Consider the following 17,287-nt stretch of genomic DNA (forward strand, 5'->3'; position numbering starts at 1 on the left):
TATGTGGGGCTGTATTTCCTCATGAGGTGATACCGAAGACAAGCTGATTTGGGTGCCTTGATATGTTATTCATTGCCTTTGTCCTCACCTTGGTATCTGTTCCCTTTCTTCATCAGGAAAATGGGAGCCACTGCCCCAGTGTGACCTGTCTCTAAGGTACAACAAAATAAAGACCACCCATCCCACTCCCTCAGACACCTCCCAGTATGGATGGCTTGGTTGAGCAGAACAGCGTGCTAATGCACAATAAGATTGCTGAAGCTGGGAAAAGGAATGGTTTAATTAATACAAGGAACTTAGTGGCAGAGAGCCGAGATGGTCTGGTCTCTGTGTACCCAACCCCCCAGTATCAGAGCCACCGAGCGGGCAGCCTTTCCTCTCCGAGCTGCCTGGAGAACGGCAGGAATGACCCTGTGCAGCAGCTCCTGGACCCCAACATGCTGCAGCAGACAGTGGAGTCTCACTACCGGCCCAACATCATCCTCTACTCAGAGAACGTGCTGCGCTCGTGGGGTGAGAGCATTGGCTCGGAGTGCTGTGAAACTACCTTCATTGAGGACCGCTCTCCCACCAAAGACAGCCTGGAGTACCCAGACAGCAAGTTCATCGATCTCTCAGCAGATGACATCAAGATTCACACCCTCTCGTATGATGTGGAGGAAGAGGAGGACTTCCAGGAGCTAGAGGTCAGATGTCATTTGGGATATGTGGGGAAGGCTGGGGGGAGGAGGGCATATTTGGGGTTAAGTGTACAGCCTCCAAGAGCTGGTCTGCAGGGGATCAGCTGCTTTGGAAGCTGGTTTGCATGGGATCAGCTGTATCACACTCTCCTCTGGCCAGGACAGTGAGCGATCGCTCATCTTTATTTGTTGGGTAAAGTTCCAACTCTGTGGATACTAATGGCAAAAATCCCACTGGTCCTAATGGAGGTCAGCATTTCCCTCCTACCTCTGCATGGGCTGGTCGGAAACTGAAGAAGACCCATGGGCTTAAATGCTGTGTAAGGTCAGGGCCAGGAGCATCTATCCACGTACATGGAGGTTGTCTTACTCTGCAGGCCAACATCATCTCTTACTTTCTCCTGACTTGAGCTGGGCATAAAGCAGATTGTTTTGTATACTGGCTCAAACACAAAACATTTCTGTCTCTGAATGCACACAAAATCAGAAGTCTTTGGGTTTCAAGCTGAAATGAATCCCATGTCCCTGAAATAAAAGATTTTTTTCTGATGGAGTGAAACACTTCATTAGATCCCAAATGCAATGTTTTCTTTTAGGTTCCCGTGCTTCACTGATTGCTCACAGTAAAGTAAGATACATTTTGTTCTCCAAATGGGGCAGACTATGGAAATCAACTTCATTCTTTCTTAAATGATGCATTTTTTACTTTAAAAAACCTTTTTGGTTTTGGCTGAAACCAGCTGCCCAAGAGCGGCACAGATTTGTGTTTGCCAGTGTGTGTGCGAATGGAGGGTATGCATAATGCTGCTGATCCCAAAACTTTCTCCAGCATTGGTCATAGACTCCTAACCTAGCAAAGACTGTTTGGCTGTCTGGAGCGAAGCCATAGCTTCAACTCGAATGTCCAAGTTGAGATCGAGAGACTATTTGCTCGTGTTTCTCTGTTGCAGGGGTTTTCTCCACCGAGACCTAACAAGTCCTAAAACTTCTATTTTCACCTCCTGTAATACCAGTGTCTCACCCTGTGATCAGCACAGGGGCAACCCAACAAGAGCCTGACTTCTCTTTTATTCTCTTTTCTCTCTGTATTGATAAAGTAGGAAAAAAGAGAGGTGTTTTTCCCAGTGTGTGCCAGTAACGCAGTATTCAATGCCTCCGCAGGGAGACAAAAAGTTTCTCTCTGAGGCATGTGAGGGTGTTAGCTCAAATCACACCCTTCTACAGCATTTCAAAATTGGCTGTGGGAAGTCTTGTTTTCTTAATCAAAACAAAATCCCTAGTTGCTGCCTTTTTGCCCTAGTTTCTCTCATGCAGTAGTGATGCAGGTGACTGCAGCAGGCATGTAATTGCCTAATGGTGTTATTGACATATCTGGCCTGACATTTAGGCAGCAAAAAAAAAATGTCTCCCTCTTGTCAATCCAAATCCAGCAAGACCTTCTTTAGCCAACTGTTGGAGAATAGGCTAAAAAAGGCTGGGAAAATAAACAGGACAAGGAAAAATGTTTTATACCAAAAATCTTTTCCCTTTTCTTGGTGGGATTTTTAAGGTACCTTTGCAATCTCGGGGCCTCAATCTGTGTCTCTCTTCAAAGTGGCACTGTAGGAGCTTGATCAGCTTTTCATAGAGAACGTTTGTTCTAGAAAACCACCTGTAAAACAAGGTCTGAGGAAAGTGACTTCATCCTTCCTCTCCCCAGATCTCAAGGGGAGAAAGGAGAGAGCCTTTGCAAATTTTGGTACCACGCTGTGACAGTGTGTGCATCATTTTCCCTGGCTCCTCCTTCTTTCTGACCTATTTCTCTGGACTGTAGGCTCCTGAGGTCATACGCGTCCCTTCTTAAATGGGTGTACTGCATCTGGCACCGCGGATTCCCAGCCTCACTTAACCCTGCAGGATGTTACTGTGCTAATAAACAGAGAGGTGTACGGACAGCCATCCTGACCTACACATACAAAGTGCTCAGAAGAGGACAACATTCATGAAGTACACACCCATGCGTCTTCCTCTCTTCGGTGTCGGGGTTTCTCCTCCACCAGGGGAATGGAGCAAGGGAGGAGAAAATGAGGCAAGGTCTGGGGAAGGACCTGCCTGACTGAAACATGTGCATTGCTAGAATTGCTAGAAGCCTCTGCTTCTAGCCCAGTATCAGTCTCCATCGCTGTGCTACTTGGCCAACCCAGTGCAGCGCTGTGATTTTCACACTTCTCCATGAACCAGACCTGAATGACCAACCTGCTGAGCAGCTGCACTCAGCACAAGGGGTCTCAGTATGGGGAGTAACTTCCATCCCAGGAAGATCCAAATTCTGCGGATGCAGCCGGTCATGCAGAAAGTTGGGAAGGAGAGGAGAGATGCATTTGACAGCACAAGACCAGCAAAAAATGTGACTGCTGTGTTGTGCTTTTCTGGTTCCCATGTGGACAGGTGCTGTATCTATGTGGCCAGATGCATGAGGGCCTCCTGGGCTTGGCTAATACAGAGGTTCATTAGAGACGTAGCTTCATATGTTGAGACTCCAGGAATGGAAGAAAAGTATTTGAGGACAGCAGTCACTGAGCAGGGGAATGAACCATGCCAGATTGTTAACTACATAAAAATTTGCCTATCTGTCCAAATGAGAAAAACAGCACTTGAATCACACAGCACGAGTCTGGCCCACTAGAAAGCTTTTTTTCCCACCAGTTACTAACAAGGAGCAAATGCTTTTTAAAATTACTAATAGACTTGAAGTGGGGTGGAAAGGGTTAGTACCAGGACTGGGAGCAGAAGTTAAAAGGAGGACAATGAGAGAGGGTGATACAGCAGAGGTGCAAGGTTTTGCTTCCCCACTGTGAGAGCCTTGAAGGATTCGATTCTGCCATTGAGGATGCACAGCACGTTGGTGAGTATCTTGCCACATTGACTGTCATGCCACAGCTCATTGAGGGATGGGAGCTGCATAGTATAACAGCAGATCAGGGCTCAGTTCTTGTAAAGGTTTTTTGTTGTAACATATCTGCTTTGGCACTTATTTCTGGGAGAAAACTCTAAAAATAGCCCCTTTTTGCAAACATTAGCAAAGAGGGGAGCTTTGCGCAGAAAAGCCGTTGTCTCTTGAAAACTGAGGGCTACCACTTTTCTCCACATGTCAGGGCAAGGCAAGTGGATTCCCAACTGCAGCATCTCAGTAAAATGCCTTCTGGGAGACAGAACAACCCTGGGGTTGCAAGTCGTTTGTCTTCCCCCACGTCTCTCTGGCACTGCCTGTCTTATTGCAGAGTGCCTGCCTAGGAGTTTTCAGGACTGGGTATTTAGTTTCTTAGAAATGCAGAAAAATCTAACTCGTCCCTTTGTAGTGATCCCCTCCATGCAATACTTGCAGGAGTCCGTGGACGTATGCAGAAAATAGCTTTACTGCTAGTCAGTGTGTTTCTGCCAGGGTTTCGTTTTTGAAGAGAAGGCTCTTGATAACCAGAAAGGTTGTTGTTCTCTTGCAGAAAACTTCACCACAGAGAAAGTTTCTGAAAAAAGACAGCTATTTTGACTGACAGTGATTTGGTTTTGGTTTGAAGAGCTGACCCAGCCAGGCTGCAGGGGTTGCTGCTCTGTTACCTGTCATCCCCTTCAGGATGGGTCTATCCAGCTCAGCAGTGTCTCTGACAAGTTGCCTAGAAGGAGGCACCTTCTTCCCTCCCCAAGCCCGGGGACTCTGCAGAACCTGGGAGATGTAGCAGAGAAGCAGGAGACATCCTAAGCAGGGGTCCTGCACATCGCTGCAACAACACGGCCATGTTTAACTTTTTTTTTTTTTTTTTTTTTTTAACTAGCAGTGTTTCTCAAGTCCTGGTGTAATGTTATTCAGACTGCCTACGAAAATCATAATTGTCTGGACGGAAAAACATTTCTGAAACAGCTCTCATTAGCATATACAGCCCCACTTTGCTCCAGCAATTACCAGGCATGAAAGCAGAAGGCTGCGCATTCTGTCAAAGCTTTAAACTTCTCTCTTCAGTGCCCATCCCTGAAGTCAAATGATTCCCTATTAGGTATCTCTGGAACGCTTATAAATATCTTATGAGTTCTTTACGCCACAACTAATGGACAGACAACTTGTCAAATGTGGTGGCAGTGAAATATTGCATGAGTTGCTAGCTGGAATACCCTCTTGTTAGAGTTCATGTGTAAATGCAGTGCCATCTTTTATCCAGAAACATTATTTGTCATATTACACTCCTGCTAGTTTTCCTCCTAACCCCTAGATAGATGGCTTATTTAGAGAAACCCAAGCTATTGATGGCAGCAAATTGAATTATTCATATGTGTCGCATAAAAGAATACATCTGAGCTCGCTCTTAAAACCCTTTTTTTTTCCTAGCAGCATCTGAAACAGTCTCTGAAAATGTAATAAATAGAATGTTCTGGGGAGTGAAAGAAGAAAGGAAATGTAGTGCTTTCAAGCTAAACCTTCCTTCTTTTTTTCCCTGGCAAATTGCTGGATGCTTCTGTGAAACTCATCCCTTGGATGTAAGCATGAAAGTATAGAGACAGAATGTGGATCCTAAGCCATGTCCTGTTCCATCTAACCCCTCTTCTCAACGTTCCCAAGCACCTCCTGGCCACATCTCTTCTGCAATGTGAAGAGAAGGCCCTTGAGGGGTTTATGCACATGTTGAGCCCCACGACATGCATGCTTTCTCTCAATGCTTCCAGCTTGCACAGGCTTGGATGGTCCTGCATTGCGCTGATAAGACCTGAACTGCTGTGTCCTCAGCCTCCCCTGGGAGTAGGTATCCAGAAAGCATGTTTGGACACCCCCCTGGGGAGCTGAGCATGGTGGGGTTCCCCTTCCAGAGAGCTCTGCAGCATGGGCGAAGAGGCAGTCTAGTGCAGACATGGGAGGCTGTAGCGCAGATGACATCCGAGGCAGGTCTTGCATGCTTTAGGTACTTGTTTGGCCATTTCTCTTCAGGGTCTTGCATCTTGTTTTCACTAATGAATTCACTGGTCATAGCAGTGCTCTTGTGAGGTGGGAAAACAGTATTTTCTCCATTCTGCACCTGGGGAACTGAAGAAAATGGTGCAATAAATGTCTTGCCCAAGCTCACCTAGGGATGTGTTGTGGATCTGGGAATGTCATTTTGGTTTCTTTTGTCCCGTGGCACATGCTCAGAAGAACACAGGGACATGGGATAAGGTCACAGGGAAATGTGGAGGCATTTGGGCTCTTAGACCTGTCCAAGTTTGTGGATTGTGTTAGTTTCTTTTGGGTACTCAGGTGGCATGCCAGTGGAGAACAACTCTGGAAGGACTGCACAAAACTGACTGGCAAAATGGTGGCAGATGCATTTCAATGTAAATAAATGGAAACTAGTACATTTATGGAAGAATAATCTAATGCATGTGAACTGAAGGCTGAGCTTGTAACTGTGAGCTACAACTCAAGAAAGAGACCATGGAGAAATCATTGTCAGTGCTGTGAAGTCCCACAGAACAGTGTGCAGGGCAAGCCAGTCAGTCAACAAAATGCTGGGTATCTTAAAGAGCTGTGTTGAGAACAAGACGGAGTGCCAGCAGCATTTTGCCACTGTATTAAACCTTGGTGCAATCCACTTTCTTAAGTGGGGTGGGCGATTGTGGTCCCCACTTCTTAAGGACACTGTGGAGATAGAAAAGGGCAAAGAAAATGATCAAGTGGAAGTAGCAGCCTCCTTACAAGGAGTGGTGAAAAAGGTTGGGACTCTCCATTTTGTAGAGAAGGTAGCCAAGGGGTGTATGAGCCGGTTGCACAAGATCATGAAAGTGAAGGATGAGGTGAATGCAGATCCACCATTTGCCAAACCTGCAATATTAGAAGCAGGGGACACTTGAGGGAGCTAGTAAGAGATTGGCTTAACACAGATAACAGAAAATCGTTGTTCAGACATGGGGTAGTGAACACTTGGTGACTTACTGCCACAAGAGGTTATGACGGATCAGCAAGTTCAAAAGGGATTAGACAGATTCATGGATGAGGAATCCATAAACAGGTATTAAAAGGAATTGGCAAAGCTTTTCTTTCTAATAACTCTTACACAACAGTTGTGCGTGCTGAGGGAGCACAAGGGATGGACTGCAAAGTGTCCAGGTTTATGTCATGTCCTGCTGCTGCTGTCAGAGGCCAAGCATGGGGCTCAGTGGGCCTTTGGTCTGACCCCATAGGACACACTTTATGTCCCTGGATTCCTTCACAGGCACACTATTAACAGGTTGCAAGCGTGATTACACTTCATTTGCATTTGATTTATTTTTCTCCCTTAAAGGAGAAGCCACTGGAGTCTGGAGATGCTGAGCCCTGCCAAGGGATATTAACCTTTATTAGCCAGCCCTAGGTGAAGGGAACATGGCTGGGAAGTCACCTTCAGCAGTCTCCAAGTGCCCTCCTATGAATCTTGTTAATAGCAGCCAGGGCCCAGGGCGATTCCCTTTCTCATCATCACTTCCCTGAGTTTTCAGACTGACGCTATGCAGTGAGGTCCCTGGGCTCCAGCCCGTAAGTGGCAGGGGCTCTGGATGAGCTGCATGCTGTCATTTGCAGAAGGTGGGGGTGTGGCACACTTCTTTGAGGGCTGCACCACAAAGGAAACTGTCAGCTCTGAAGCAAAAAGAGGACAATCGTGAAGGGCCACTCCACCTGCCCCAGCTTGAGCTGCTGCTCTTCCTGCTGAAGTGGCTCAGTGAAGAGGGGTATCTCCCTAATCGTCCTCAAGGGGCAGTGTTGAGACCATCTGCTCTGCAGGGACCACCTGCTCTGCTCCTCCTGGCAGGAACCTTTGTGTCTGCAGACGGTGGAGGTCTTCCTCTCCTTGAGTGGGAGCCCCACAGTGATGCCCCATGCCACAAAGAATAACACTGATGAAGTGCATTGCATTCACCGCAGCTTCACCTTTCTCAACAGCTGACAGCGTAAGCTGCTGAGAGACACTTCTCTGTGGTGGCTGCTGGCCCACCTGCAAAGGCATGAGTGTGCCGCGATACACATGTGCCTTCCCCATGAATTCAAAGGGTTGTTGGAAGCCCCTGTTGCTCACACAAAGATTAGGGATATTTACTTTATGGCTGTGATTACTGCTCTCCCAGAGAGAGTGTGATTTAGGAGACTGTAGCAGCTGGCCTGTTTTAGTATGGATCTGTTTACTGCTGTCTGTAGTAATCCCCTTCCAGTGGCAATGTGTTGAATGCAAGTTACTGATGAGCTATAGGCAGACTGGCTGTGGGTGTCTAGAAAACATCACAAGGGAGATGATCAAAATCCAGGGGGACAGGAGGAAGAATGGGCTTGGATAGCTGCATCCAGGGTTTTTTGCCCCTGGTATGTTTTGGTTTTGCAAGGGTCTATATGAAAAGCTTTCCAAGCAAGGAGAGACCTCTGTGAGCCCATTCTGCAAGGCTGGCTGCTCGACTGACAAGGCAATTTAGGCTGGGAGTTGGGGAAACAGGAGGAGCTGGACGAGGACAGGGTTAGTGGATTATGGATCATTTAAATATCTTTAAAATTGAAGGGGAGCAACTGCAAAACTCAAAATGATAGAAAGAAAGAAATAAACAGGCAAAATAAAATAAATAAATAATAGATCACCAGGACGAAGAATCCATGATGGCGCCAGGTTTTAGAGACGTCACCTCTTAAGTAAGCATCAGCCAGACGCTGCTCAGTGATGAGTAAGTGTGTTGAGGCAGAGCAGTGATAAACTACAGCCCTTGGTGGGAGGGCTACCATTGAGCATGCTGCCTTCGACGTCTGCTGCATTTAGGTGAACTCAGACTGCTTGCAGAAGAGCAAAGCGATGCAGAGTGCTGGTCAGAATAGGGCATCATGTTTAACTGCATTACTGAAACAGGCATTGTGTGAGGGAAACAGAGTACATATTATCTTGTAGTCGTATCATGTGTTGGTCTTTGTCAAAAACAGACCACTGGATCATCTGGATTTGAAGCAGATCCCACAGGGCCATACCAGAAATTAGTTTTGTACGCAGTGTGTGTGTGTTGCTGAATTGGTTGCTTTGAAGGAAAAAAGGAGTAATACCAAAAGGGCTGTCTCCTGAACATCCATCAAAGGTTGCTGACAGCTGTGGCTCACAGCAGACCTTGTTGTCTGACTTCTCCAGTGTGCCTAGCATTTTAATACTGGAAGGGACTATGTGACCATCAAGTCCAGCCTCCAGTATGTCGCAGGCTGTCTGCAGAGCCTGTGTTCACTCATAATGTCTCGGTTGAGGTAAAGCACATAGCTTTTAGGGATAGCTAGTCTCGATTTAAGAAAGGGCTTTGTGTAATAGAAAATCCATTACACCTGCAGAAGTGTTCATCACCATCTCTCTTAAAAATCTGCACCTTGTGTCTGCTCTTCATCTGTTCTGCTTTCAGTCGCTGGGGTTTCTTCTGCTTTTCTGCCAAATGAAAGAGCTGTCTCAGATCAGAAATTATCTACTCATGCAGGCACTTACAGACTGTGATGAAATTGCATCTTAAATTTATCTTATAAGTGAAGTTGGCTTCTCTACTTTCTTCCTGTATAGATGATTTCTGTGGCATGATGCATTTACCTGCCTTCTGATTCCTGATTTCTCCAACATACTTGGGAAATGGTGGTACCAGAACTGGACCCATTATGTATGTGTCTGTAGTACTGTAACTTTTCTTCCCTCTCCGTGGATCACGTTCGTTCCTCCTGTGGTGCATCACAGGGGAGGTTTATTTTCAGCTTGCTCTTGACTGAACACTCTGGTCTAGTGGTCCTTCTTGGGGTCACTGCCTCGTGAAACACAGTCCAAAGTGCGCACCCTGCGTTCAACTCTGTGTACAGACAGCCTTGCTCTGTGCCAGGTGATTCCTGCTCCCAAGCCATGGTCTTTTCAGGAACAGAGTCTCTACGTGATTCAGTATCCCATCTTACATATCCTCTTCTCTTTCCCCTCCCTTCTGCACTCATTTGCTGAGGAAGCATTACTATCAACTGAAGCAGCTAGTTGAATTTCATGGACTAAAATTCATCGATGTTTCAGCTTCATCCTATCAGTCTCCAGGGTGGCCACGTTTGTCGTTGCGTTCAAGGCTGACTTCTTGCACAGGTCATTTGGGAAGTGTCAGAAGCAGTGCCCTTGAATACAGAGGTCAAGGCATCCTGTTGGATTGTCTAGCACCCAAATTTCAGCTGCTGCAAAATCCCATGCACTCTGTGTCTGGGAAGTAACACCTCCCTTAAGCCAGCAAAGTTCATTTCTCCTCTTCATCCTTTGTCACATCCACAGTTTCTGCAGAAATCCAGTTTATATCCTGCCCACATCGCTTGCACCTAATGCATTTTAGGGCTGCAGAGATGTGCACCATTGAAAAATCTGCGTAAATAAGACAGTCGAAGAGCTTGTGTGGGGGCATCCCAGCTGGTTCACCCAGTGAAAGCCTTTTCTCTGATGGTGTCACCTAGTCCTCTGGGGAAACAGGCCGTTGTCTTCAGGTCCTTTTCCTGCAGGGCAGGGCAGGGCAAAGGGGAAAGGGGAGGGGAGGGGAGGGGAGGGGAGGGAAGGTAAGGTAAGGTAAGGGAAGGGAAGGGAAGGGAAAGGGAGGGGAGGGGAGGGGAGGGGAGGGGGAGGGGAGGGGAGGGGGAGGGGAGGGGAGGGGAGGGGAGGGGAGGGGAGAGGGGAGGGGAGGGGAGAGGAGAGGAGAGGAGAGGAGAGGAGAGGAGAGGAGAGGAGAGGAGAGGAGAGGAGAGGAGAGGAGAGGAGAGGAGAGGAGAGGAGAGGAGAGGAGAGGAGAGGAGAGGAGAGGAGAGGAGAGGAGAGGAGAGGAGAGGAGAGGAGAGGAGAGGAGAGGAGAGGAGAGGAGAGGAGAGGAGAGGAGAGGAGAGGAGAGGAGCTGCTTGCTTTCTTTGTCATTCACTGTAATCAACATTCATTTAGGCAGGGCGCTGTGCTTTCTGCAGGAATTCATGCTCAGGGGAGATGTCCTCTGGGGCCTGATCTCCTGGTAGCTCCAGTCTTGCCTGCACTCCTGAGGTCATCTCTTCTTCATAAGAGCCACAAAACAGCTTGTGGATAAACTGAGGCTGAGATTGCTTTGTCCTGTGCTGTCTTCTCAGCTGAACTCCAAGTGTGTTGGTGAGGGACACGCAGCAGTAATCAGCGAGGATGAGGAGGGTTGCTGTCATTGTAATAACTGCTTTTGAGACAAAAGATCCATTGGAAGCAGGAAATCCCCACTGTGTGCTCAGTAATTTCAGAGATGTGTCATTTCTGCTACAGGGCCATTTGCACAGGTATCTGTTCTCACAGCAGCACCTCGCATGGGCTGCAGAGAGTGCAGCTCACTTGGCGAGGGGAAGGTCTGTGGACCTTGGTGAGATTACATCTTTCACGTTAAAGCACAAAGATGTGTCTCCAAGACAGAGCCTGACTTGCAGTGGAAAGGCGCTGCCTTCTGTAAATATTCTCTGTGCGTTGTGGTTAGAAGTGGTTGTGCAATTGCAGTGGAAACTGCTGGAACCAGATGTCATGTCTGAAAAGGAGTGAATCCCTCAACGTCCTGAAGAGACTGTCAGCTGCTGCTGCTGCTGTTCCTTGGCACCCCATGATCCTCCTGTCTCTTGTCACTTAGGTGGTTGCAGCTGCATCGGGATGTATTTCACCTTGTTTCATCCTAAGATTTTTCTAGCATCATGAAGACAGTGGTGTCGTCTGACTGACAGGATAGAAGAGCTCTTTTCAAAGAGGATAACTCGATTGTGTCTTTAGCACCTCAGCAAAAAGCCTGGAGTAACTGGGAGTTGTTAGGAGAGTAACTATTCGGGATCTTTGCTCTGCCGATGAACAGAATATCTCAACCAAGAAAGGGATGCTTTTTGCCACATGTTTTTTTTTAATCGTTGCACAAGTTGTCCTTTGCTTGCTTATTATTTGGTTGGAGGATGCACTGGTGGTACTCCTGTAGAAAGAAAAAACATTAGTTTGATATTTAAGATTGCTTAAACTCATCTAGCTTAACATTAAATAAAGAAAAGTTTGTCTGTGCAGTCTTGCTCACCACCCAAACCTTCAAAATTAATTAGTTATGCTACTCCCTAACTTCTGCAAGAATTAAAAGCTTTCAGTCAGATTAGTGGAAATATGATGTAATTGTGAAAAGTTCCATGTAAATTTATAAAGAGACTTTAAACATGAAAGGAGCAGTGCTGTGGACAAGAATATCAGTGATTATGCAGGATTAGTCTGCTAACCCAAAGCGACTGTAATTGGTGAAAGTAATTCTGACTTCTCAGCACCCCTAACATCCAGCTCCTCCAATGTCAGGGTGCAGCTCTTGCAGAACCAGGAACAAGTGAAGACAGCCAGCTATGTAGCCACATTGTCAAAAGCTTCCCAATGTCAGAAAGGTTTCTGGATAGGGAGGATCTCTCAGTAAGCTCAGTGTTGGGTATCGTGTTGTAAGAGAGACAACATCAGGGAGGAAGGTTTGCTTGGAGAAATGAGTGTTTAGCTGGAAGGGGTAAGAGGTACCTTTTGCTGTTGGATTTCTTTCTGTGATTTATGACTTTTTTTTTTTTCCCCCCTGCTGGTTCATATCTGGACTACATGGTCAGGGCTTTCTGATCAGAATTATTGTGTCACTCTTGGTGATTGACAGGTCATCTGATCCAATGTGTACTATGGGGACTTTGCCCATCAAAATGGCATTCACAACATAACTCCACTGTTCAATTAGTATGAGCCTATATTGACTTAATCTTCCCCAGTAAGGGTTTTTATGTTAGCATAACGAAAGAAAACTTCCGCAATTATCCTCTTGCAATCTAACAGCCACCTCTCCAGTCGGCATGGGCGCTCTCTGAGATGTCCTGACGCCACCACCCTGAGAATGGTTAGTCCCTTTGGAAAGCAGCATAACTGATAATTTTCTGGTTCACCACGTGATCAAAATTATCTAGAGAATCTTTGCCCCATTTCACCTTCATCTGCAAGAAAAGGCAATTTGAAATATCAGCAGGTAGTCTCCACAGATACAATACCAGCACACTACTCAGCCAAGAACTGGGAAATCAAAAGCATTTTTGTTTTTGTATCTTACCTGTCATGAAGTTCAGGGAAGGGCACTGTTTCAAGAGACTGTTTCAGCAATGATGTTGTGGATTTCCTCCCTCCCCCTCTCTTCTCTGACTCTTGAAAGGAAAGATTATTGGTATTAAAAATTACTTAAATGGCCTGTTCTGAAAATTAAAGCAGAAAGGGAAGTCACCAAGCTCAAACACTGTACACCAGCATCAGCAGGTGTCCCCTCAGAAGTGGGATTTTATTGAGTTTCTGCCAAATGGAGCTTTGTCACTTCTGCTGAGGCACCAATACTCCTGACACAGGCTGGGGTGCTCTACGTGCTGGTGTTCACATGCACCACACAATCTCAGTGCATGGGACCTGTCTGGTCCCCCCACCTCTCCCTCCCAGGCCCCTCTGGTCTGTGGCAGGTGCTTGGCAGCAATATCTGTCAAAGCAGACTCTCCATGTTAGCAAGCGATGGGTCATGTCACCTGGTGGGTTCCCCAAATGGGTCGGTTTGAGAGGCAATCCCTTTTCCCAGTGCTAAGTCTTTCAAATATCATTAGGCTACCAGCATTTCCTAGGTTCTTCTGACTTGTGGCTCACTAGTGGCATGTTTAGAAACTTACCTTCTTGCTCATGGGTTCATTTTCCTGTCTTGCACGCTTAGCAGCCTGTTCAGGAGTTTCTCACTTAGAGCTGACTGGTAGAGCAATGTCACTTTAGCAGTTGTTTTAGCCCAAAGGCCAAAAACTCCTGAAAAGGCTGCTAAGTTTCTAAGAGGGACACAAAACCCATGCCCAAAAGGGTACGTTTCTAAATGTGACACAGATGTCTTCCTTTCAGTGAGATTTTGCACAGCATTTCTCCTACAATCAGTGAAGGACATGCAACTACAAAAGGGGTTTTTGAGAAGATTTTTGGCCACCTCGTTTCAGGCTGGATGTGCTCCCAGGGTGAGTTAAAAAGCTTTGCAGGGCCCTTCTTGCACAAAAGCTGTAACTCCAAAGCCTGGAATAACCACAGCCTCCATGCCTGTTGTTGCATGTGGACTCCCTGCAGGCGAGGAGGAAGTCATCAGAGAGCAGGATCTCTTCCACTCCTGCTCTGCTGGAGAATTGTACTCGCTCAGCAGTGGGGCAGTCAGGTCCCTGTGGACCAGTCCTAGTAATTACCGTGAAAGAAACTTTTGCTAGGTCAGGGTTGCTGCAGCTTGACCATGGGGCATCCAAGAAACATGCCTGGGCAGGTGGTTCTGCCTACACACTGTAAATCTGGCAGCATCCCATTGCTGCTGGAGCAACTCATGCTTTTTTCTCTTTCAGCTTTTGCTACCTTGGTTCCTTATGCTTAGGTTTGCACCACATTTGTCACCTTGTCCCCATTGGGTAGTGTCTGGCTGACATTCTCACAGCCACCTGAGCAGTGACCTTCCAGAAGACTGGCATTTGAGTTGGGAGATGCAGAGCACCCAATGCTTACAGCTCCTTCTGCATTAGATATGTGACATGTTTCCGAAGTGCCAACCCACCCAGGTTCACCCTGGCTAGAGAGTCACTTTCTTTCATTCATGAAAGATGAACATGTAAAATGGGCCCTTTTCAGCTCCCTGCAGTGATTACCAAAATCTCTTGTACTTTCTCATTTCTTGCTTTCAAGTTCGTGCAATAGTGATGGAGGCTGTGACATAGTCAGGGAATGGAGATTCCCCTGGTGTTCGTAAGGAAGCCACCTGCTAGCCAGTGCTGTGCATGCAGTAGGAGAGAAAAAGAGAGCTGACTTTGTGACGCTGGCTGGGGTGGCTTCCCCAAGCGTTGGTGCTGACAGGGCAGCTGCAGTCCCAACCTGCAACTTGCAGAGATAACCCTGCCTCTGAGCTGTGCTCCCACTTCTCTCCTGTTTGATTTTGGTGCAGACATAAGGGTTCGGGTCTCTCAGCCTCCCTTCGGGGTGCTGCTAAAACAGGGTGTTAGTGCCCTGGTGAGCCTTTCAGCAGGGCAGGGAGGGAGATGTGCCACGGCCACAGTCCCAATCCTGAAGTCCTTCTGAAGGATGCCACCGGCTGGTGTGGACACTGCAGGAGGGCAGGCTAACTCCTGTGGTGCTGTTGCTGTGGAGCCACAGCAGAGCAGAATGGGTGCATGGGCCCTGATGAATAGGGTACAAGTGCCCCCAGACCTGGCCCTGTCTAGAGACCCCTGCATGGTAGGGACCCCAGGGTGGGTCACCAGAAGCCTTCTACCATGAGTGCTGGAGGCCTGTCTTGATGTTGAGGAATTGCCCTGGTGTAACTGGGGAGAGTTTTATGGGCAGATGATCACAGCCTTGGCCCACAATAGAGGAGATATAATTATATCATTAACCAGCACCTCTACATTTCTCTCTCCCTTGCTATTCCAGAGCGATTACTCAAGTGACACCGAAAGCGAAGACAATTTCCTGATGATGCCACCAAGAGATCATCTTGGCCTCACTGTGTTCTCCATGCTCTGCTGCTTCTGGCCATTGGGAATCGCTGCCTTTTACCTGTCTCATGAGGTAATGTTAAAATGTCTCCTGCTAATTCAGAGTTTTGCATCCACGGAGTAGCCATCACCCCACACCAGCAAGGAAAGTTCACCAAGACCCAAATATGGGCAAGACATTCTCCAGGGTAGTGGGAGGTGGTTAAACAGGGTAGCGTGTTCCCCACCTTGATTTATCTCTGTGATAGTGGTGGTTGTCTTGTGAGGTATTTTATTGAGGGAGTCTACAAAATATTTTAGGTTTTAGTTGACAACGGTCAGGTTCCATGTCAGGTTACATGATGTCCAGCTAGGGATTTTCTGTGGACATGACTTCTGAGTGGAAAACACCCTTGCTATCTCAAACACTTGGACTTCCCATTGGGAAAACTGATTTATTGGTTCCCAAGCTGATCATCTGGAACAGCAAACCAGGTAATATCCTTCCAGGAGCAGAAAAATAATTTCTGTTTTGCAGAAGCGAATTTGCTTTCCAGGAACCATTTCCTTTCCCCCTGAAAAATTGCTCAGTCTGTTCTTCTTGTCCAATTTTAATATGGAAATATTTTTTATCAGAGAAGTGACACTGTTTCGGTTTATTTCCTTCATGAGACGGGCTTGTTGGTTTCCAGCCTGCGCCTAACAATCACCTCATGTCCCATCATTTGTTTCAACAAGTATGTCTTCATAAGTGCCTGCAGAGTAATTATTGAGTTTCCCAGCATGGCAGGTAATGTAATGTGACAGAAGAGGAGTCACACTGGAAGTCTCATCAGTGACTGCAAGGAAACGTTCGCTTATATTTCTATCTGCTAGTGGTAGCAATGCCTGTTGCAAACTACAGTCTGTACTCCACAGCACCAAAATCATTCACCCTCTCGCCTGTCTTTCTAATCTGCCTGCTCTAAACATCTACCAGTGCTGGGTATTTGTCAAGCCAGAGCAGGCACTTCACATCAGAAGAATCCTAGTCTTCAATATCAAAGAAAGAGATACAGCACTACTATTTTTTGCTTTAAATGAAGTGTCTGTCATGGGACTTGGAAGCCTCTGAGACAATTAAAGTTTGTCCAGTGGAAAATAACAAGTTTCCTTGTTTGAGTGCTATTGATTTCTCAAGTTTGGGTCAACGGATTTGCCTGATGATGATGACAGCAAAAAGTAAAGCATTGGGTGGGATCCGCACGTGCTTTAGTACCCTGTCGTTTGGTCCTTCAGGCGGAGCTATTTGTCAGCAGTTTCAATGGCTATGTCTCTTCACATGCGTGGACTAGGCAGGATTTTTCACCAATGCTGCAGCCGAGGAAGGGTTGAGAGTTTGTCACTATTAGCAGTGTGTTCGCTCTGTGCTGGGGAAAATAGTGCATTCATTAATTTTCCGCGGTAGCGTTCCTTCAGGAGGCCTGGGGATTGCTAGCTAGTTTTATCTAAGCAATGAAAGCACAGCACAGTGCAATAAATGCAAAATAAACAACATAATTAAGTACTAAAAAGCAGTAAGCCTGAGAAGCTAAAGAGACACTGCTGAGAGCCAGTGTACGAAGGACAGGGCATCCACAATAGCTGTGAACTGATCCCAGGGGCCAGCATAAATCCGTAAGATGCTACTACCTCGATAGGAGCATAAGGAAGGTGGAAAAGTTCACATGAAGGCAGCGGAAGATTATGATATTGTGCTGAAGGATTTAGGCCCTGGAAAATGGAAACTTGGGTGTTTGTTTGGTTTAGCATAATGACGGGGAACTGCTGAATGTGACTGCCTAAAACTAGGAGCTGTTAGCAAGAAAGGTCAGGCAGATGCTTTGCTTTTATTAGGTTGAGAGGAAGTAAATTAATCTTTGTTAATTGACCCCTTGGATTCACCAAGGCAAGCTGTGGCTAAATCCAGCTGGAGGATGGACTGTGTTTCTGAGGAATTTTGACTTCTGCTTTTTGTTTTTGCATTGGAAGTAGAAATTTTTTCTTCTCTCCCCACTAAAAAATGGTAATAATAATAATGCCACCCCTGCATGCTCCTTTCCTCCCATCTCTCCTCTTAGCTCTCTCCAACAGCTGA

At 46.7% G+C, this 17,287-nt stretch overlaps 1 protein-coding gene across 3 annotated transcripts in view; it reads left to right on the forward strand.

Annotated features, from left to right (window-relative positions):
• SYNDIG1 (synapse differentiation inducing 1) overlaps positions 1 to 17,287 on the forward strand; it is an 87,980-nt gene that overhangs the window by 20,248 nt on the left and 50,445 nt on the right. For all 3 annotated transcript variants that reach the window (XR_012995045.1, XM_076334818.1, XM_076334817.1), the window contains exons 2-3: positions 117 to 686; positions 15,128 to 15,265. Coding sequence is in view for 2 of the 3 variants with exons in the window: in XM_076334818.1 (XP_076190933.1) it covers positions 207 to 686; positions 15,128 to 15,265 (618 nt within the window). In the remaining variant the exon portion in view is untranslated. The remainder of the gene's footprint in view (positions 1 to 116; positions 687 to 15,127; positions 15,266 to 17,287) is intronic.

This window comes from Aptenodytes patagonicus, chromosome 3, assembly GCF_965638725.1.
Source record: "Aptenodytes patagonicus chromosome 3, bAptPat1.pri.cur, whole genome shotgun sequence".
NCBI classification, from domain to species: domain Eukaryota; kingdom Metazoa; phylum Chordata; class Aves; order Sphenisciformes; family Spheniscidae; genus Aptenodytes; species Aptenodytes patagonicus.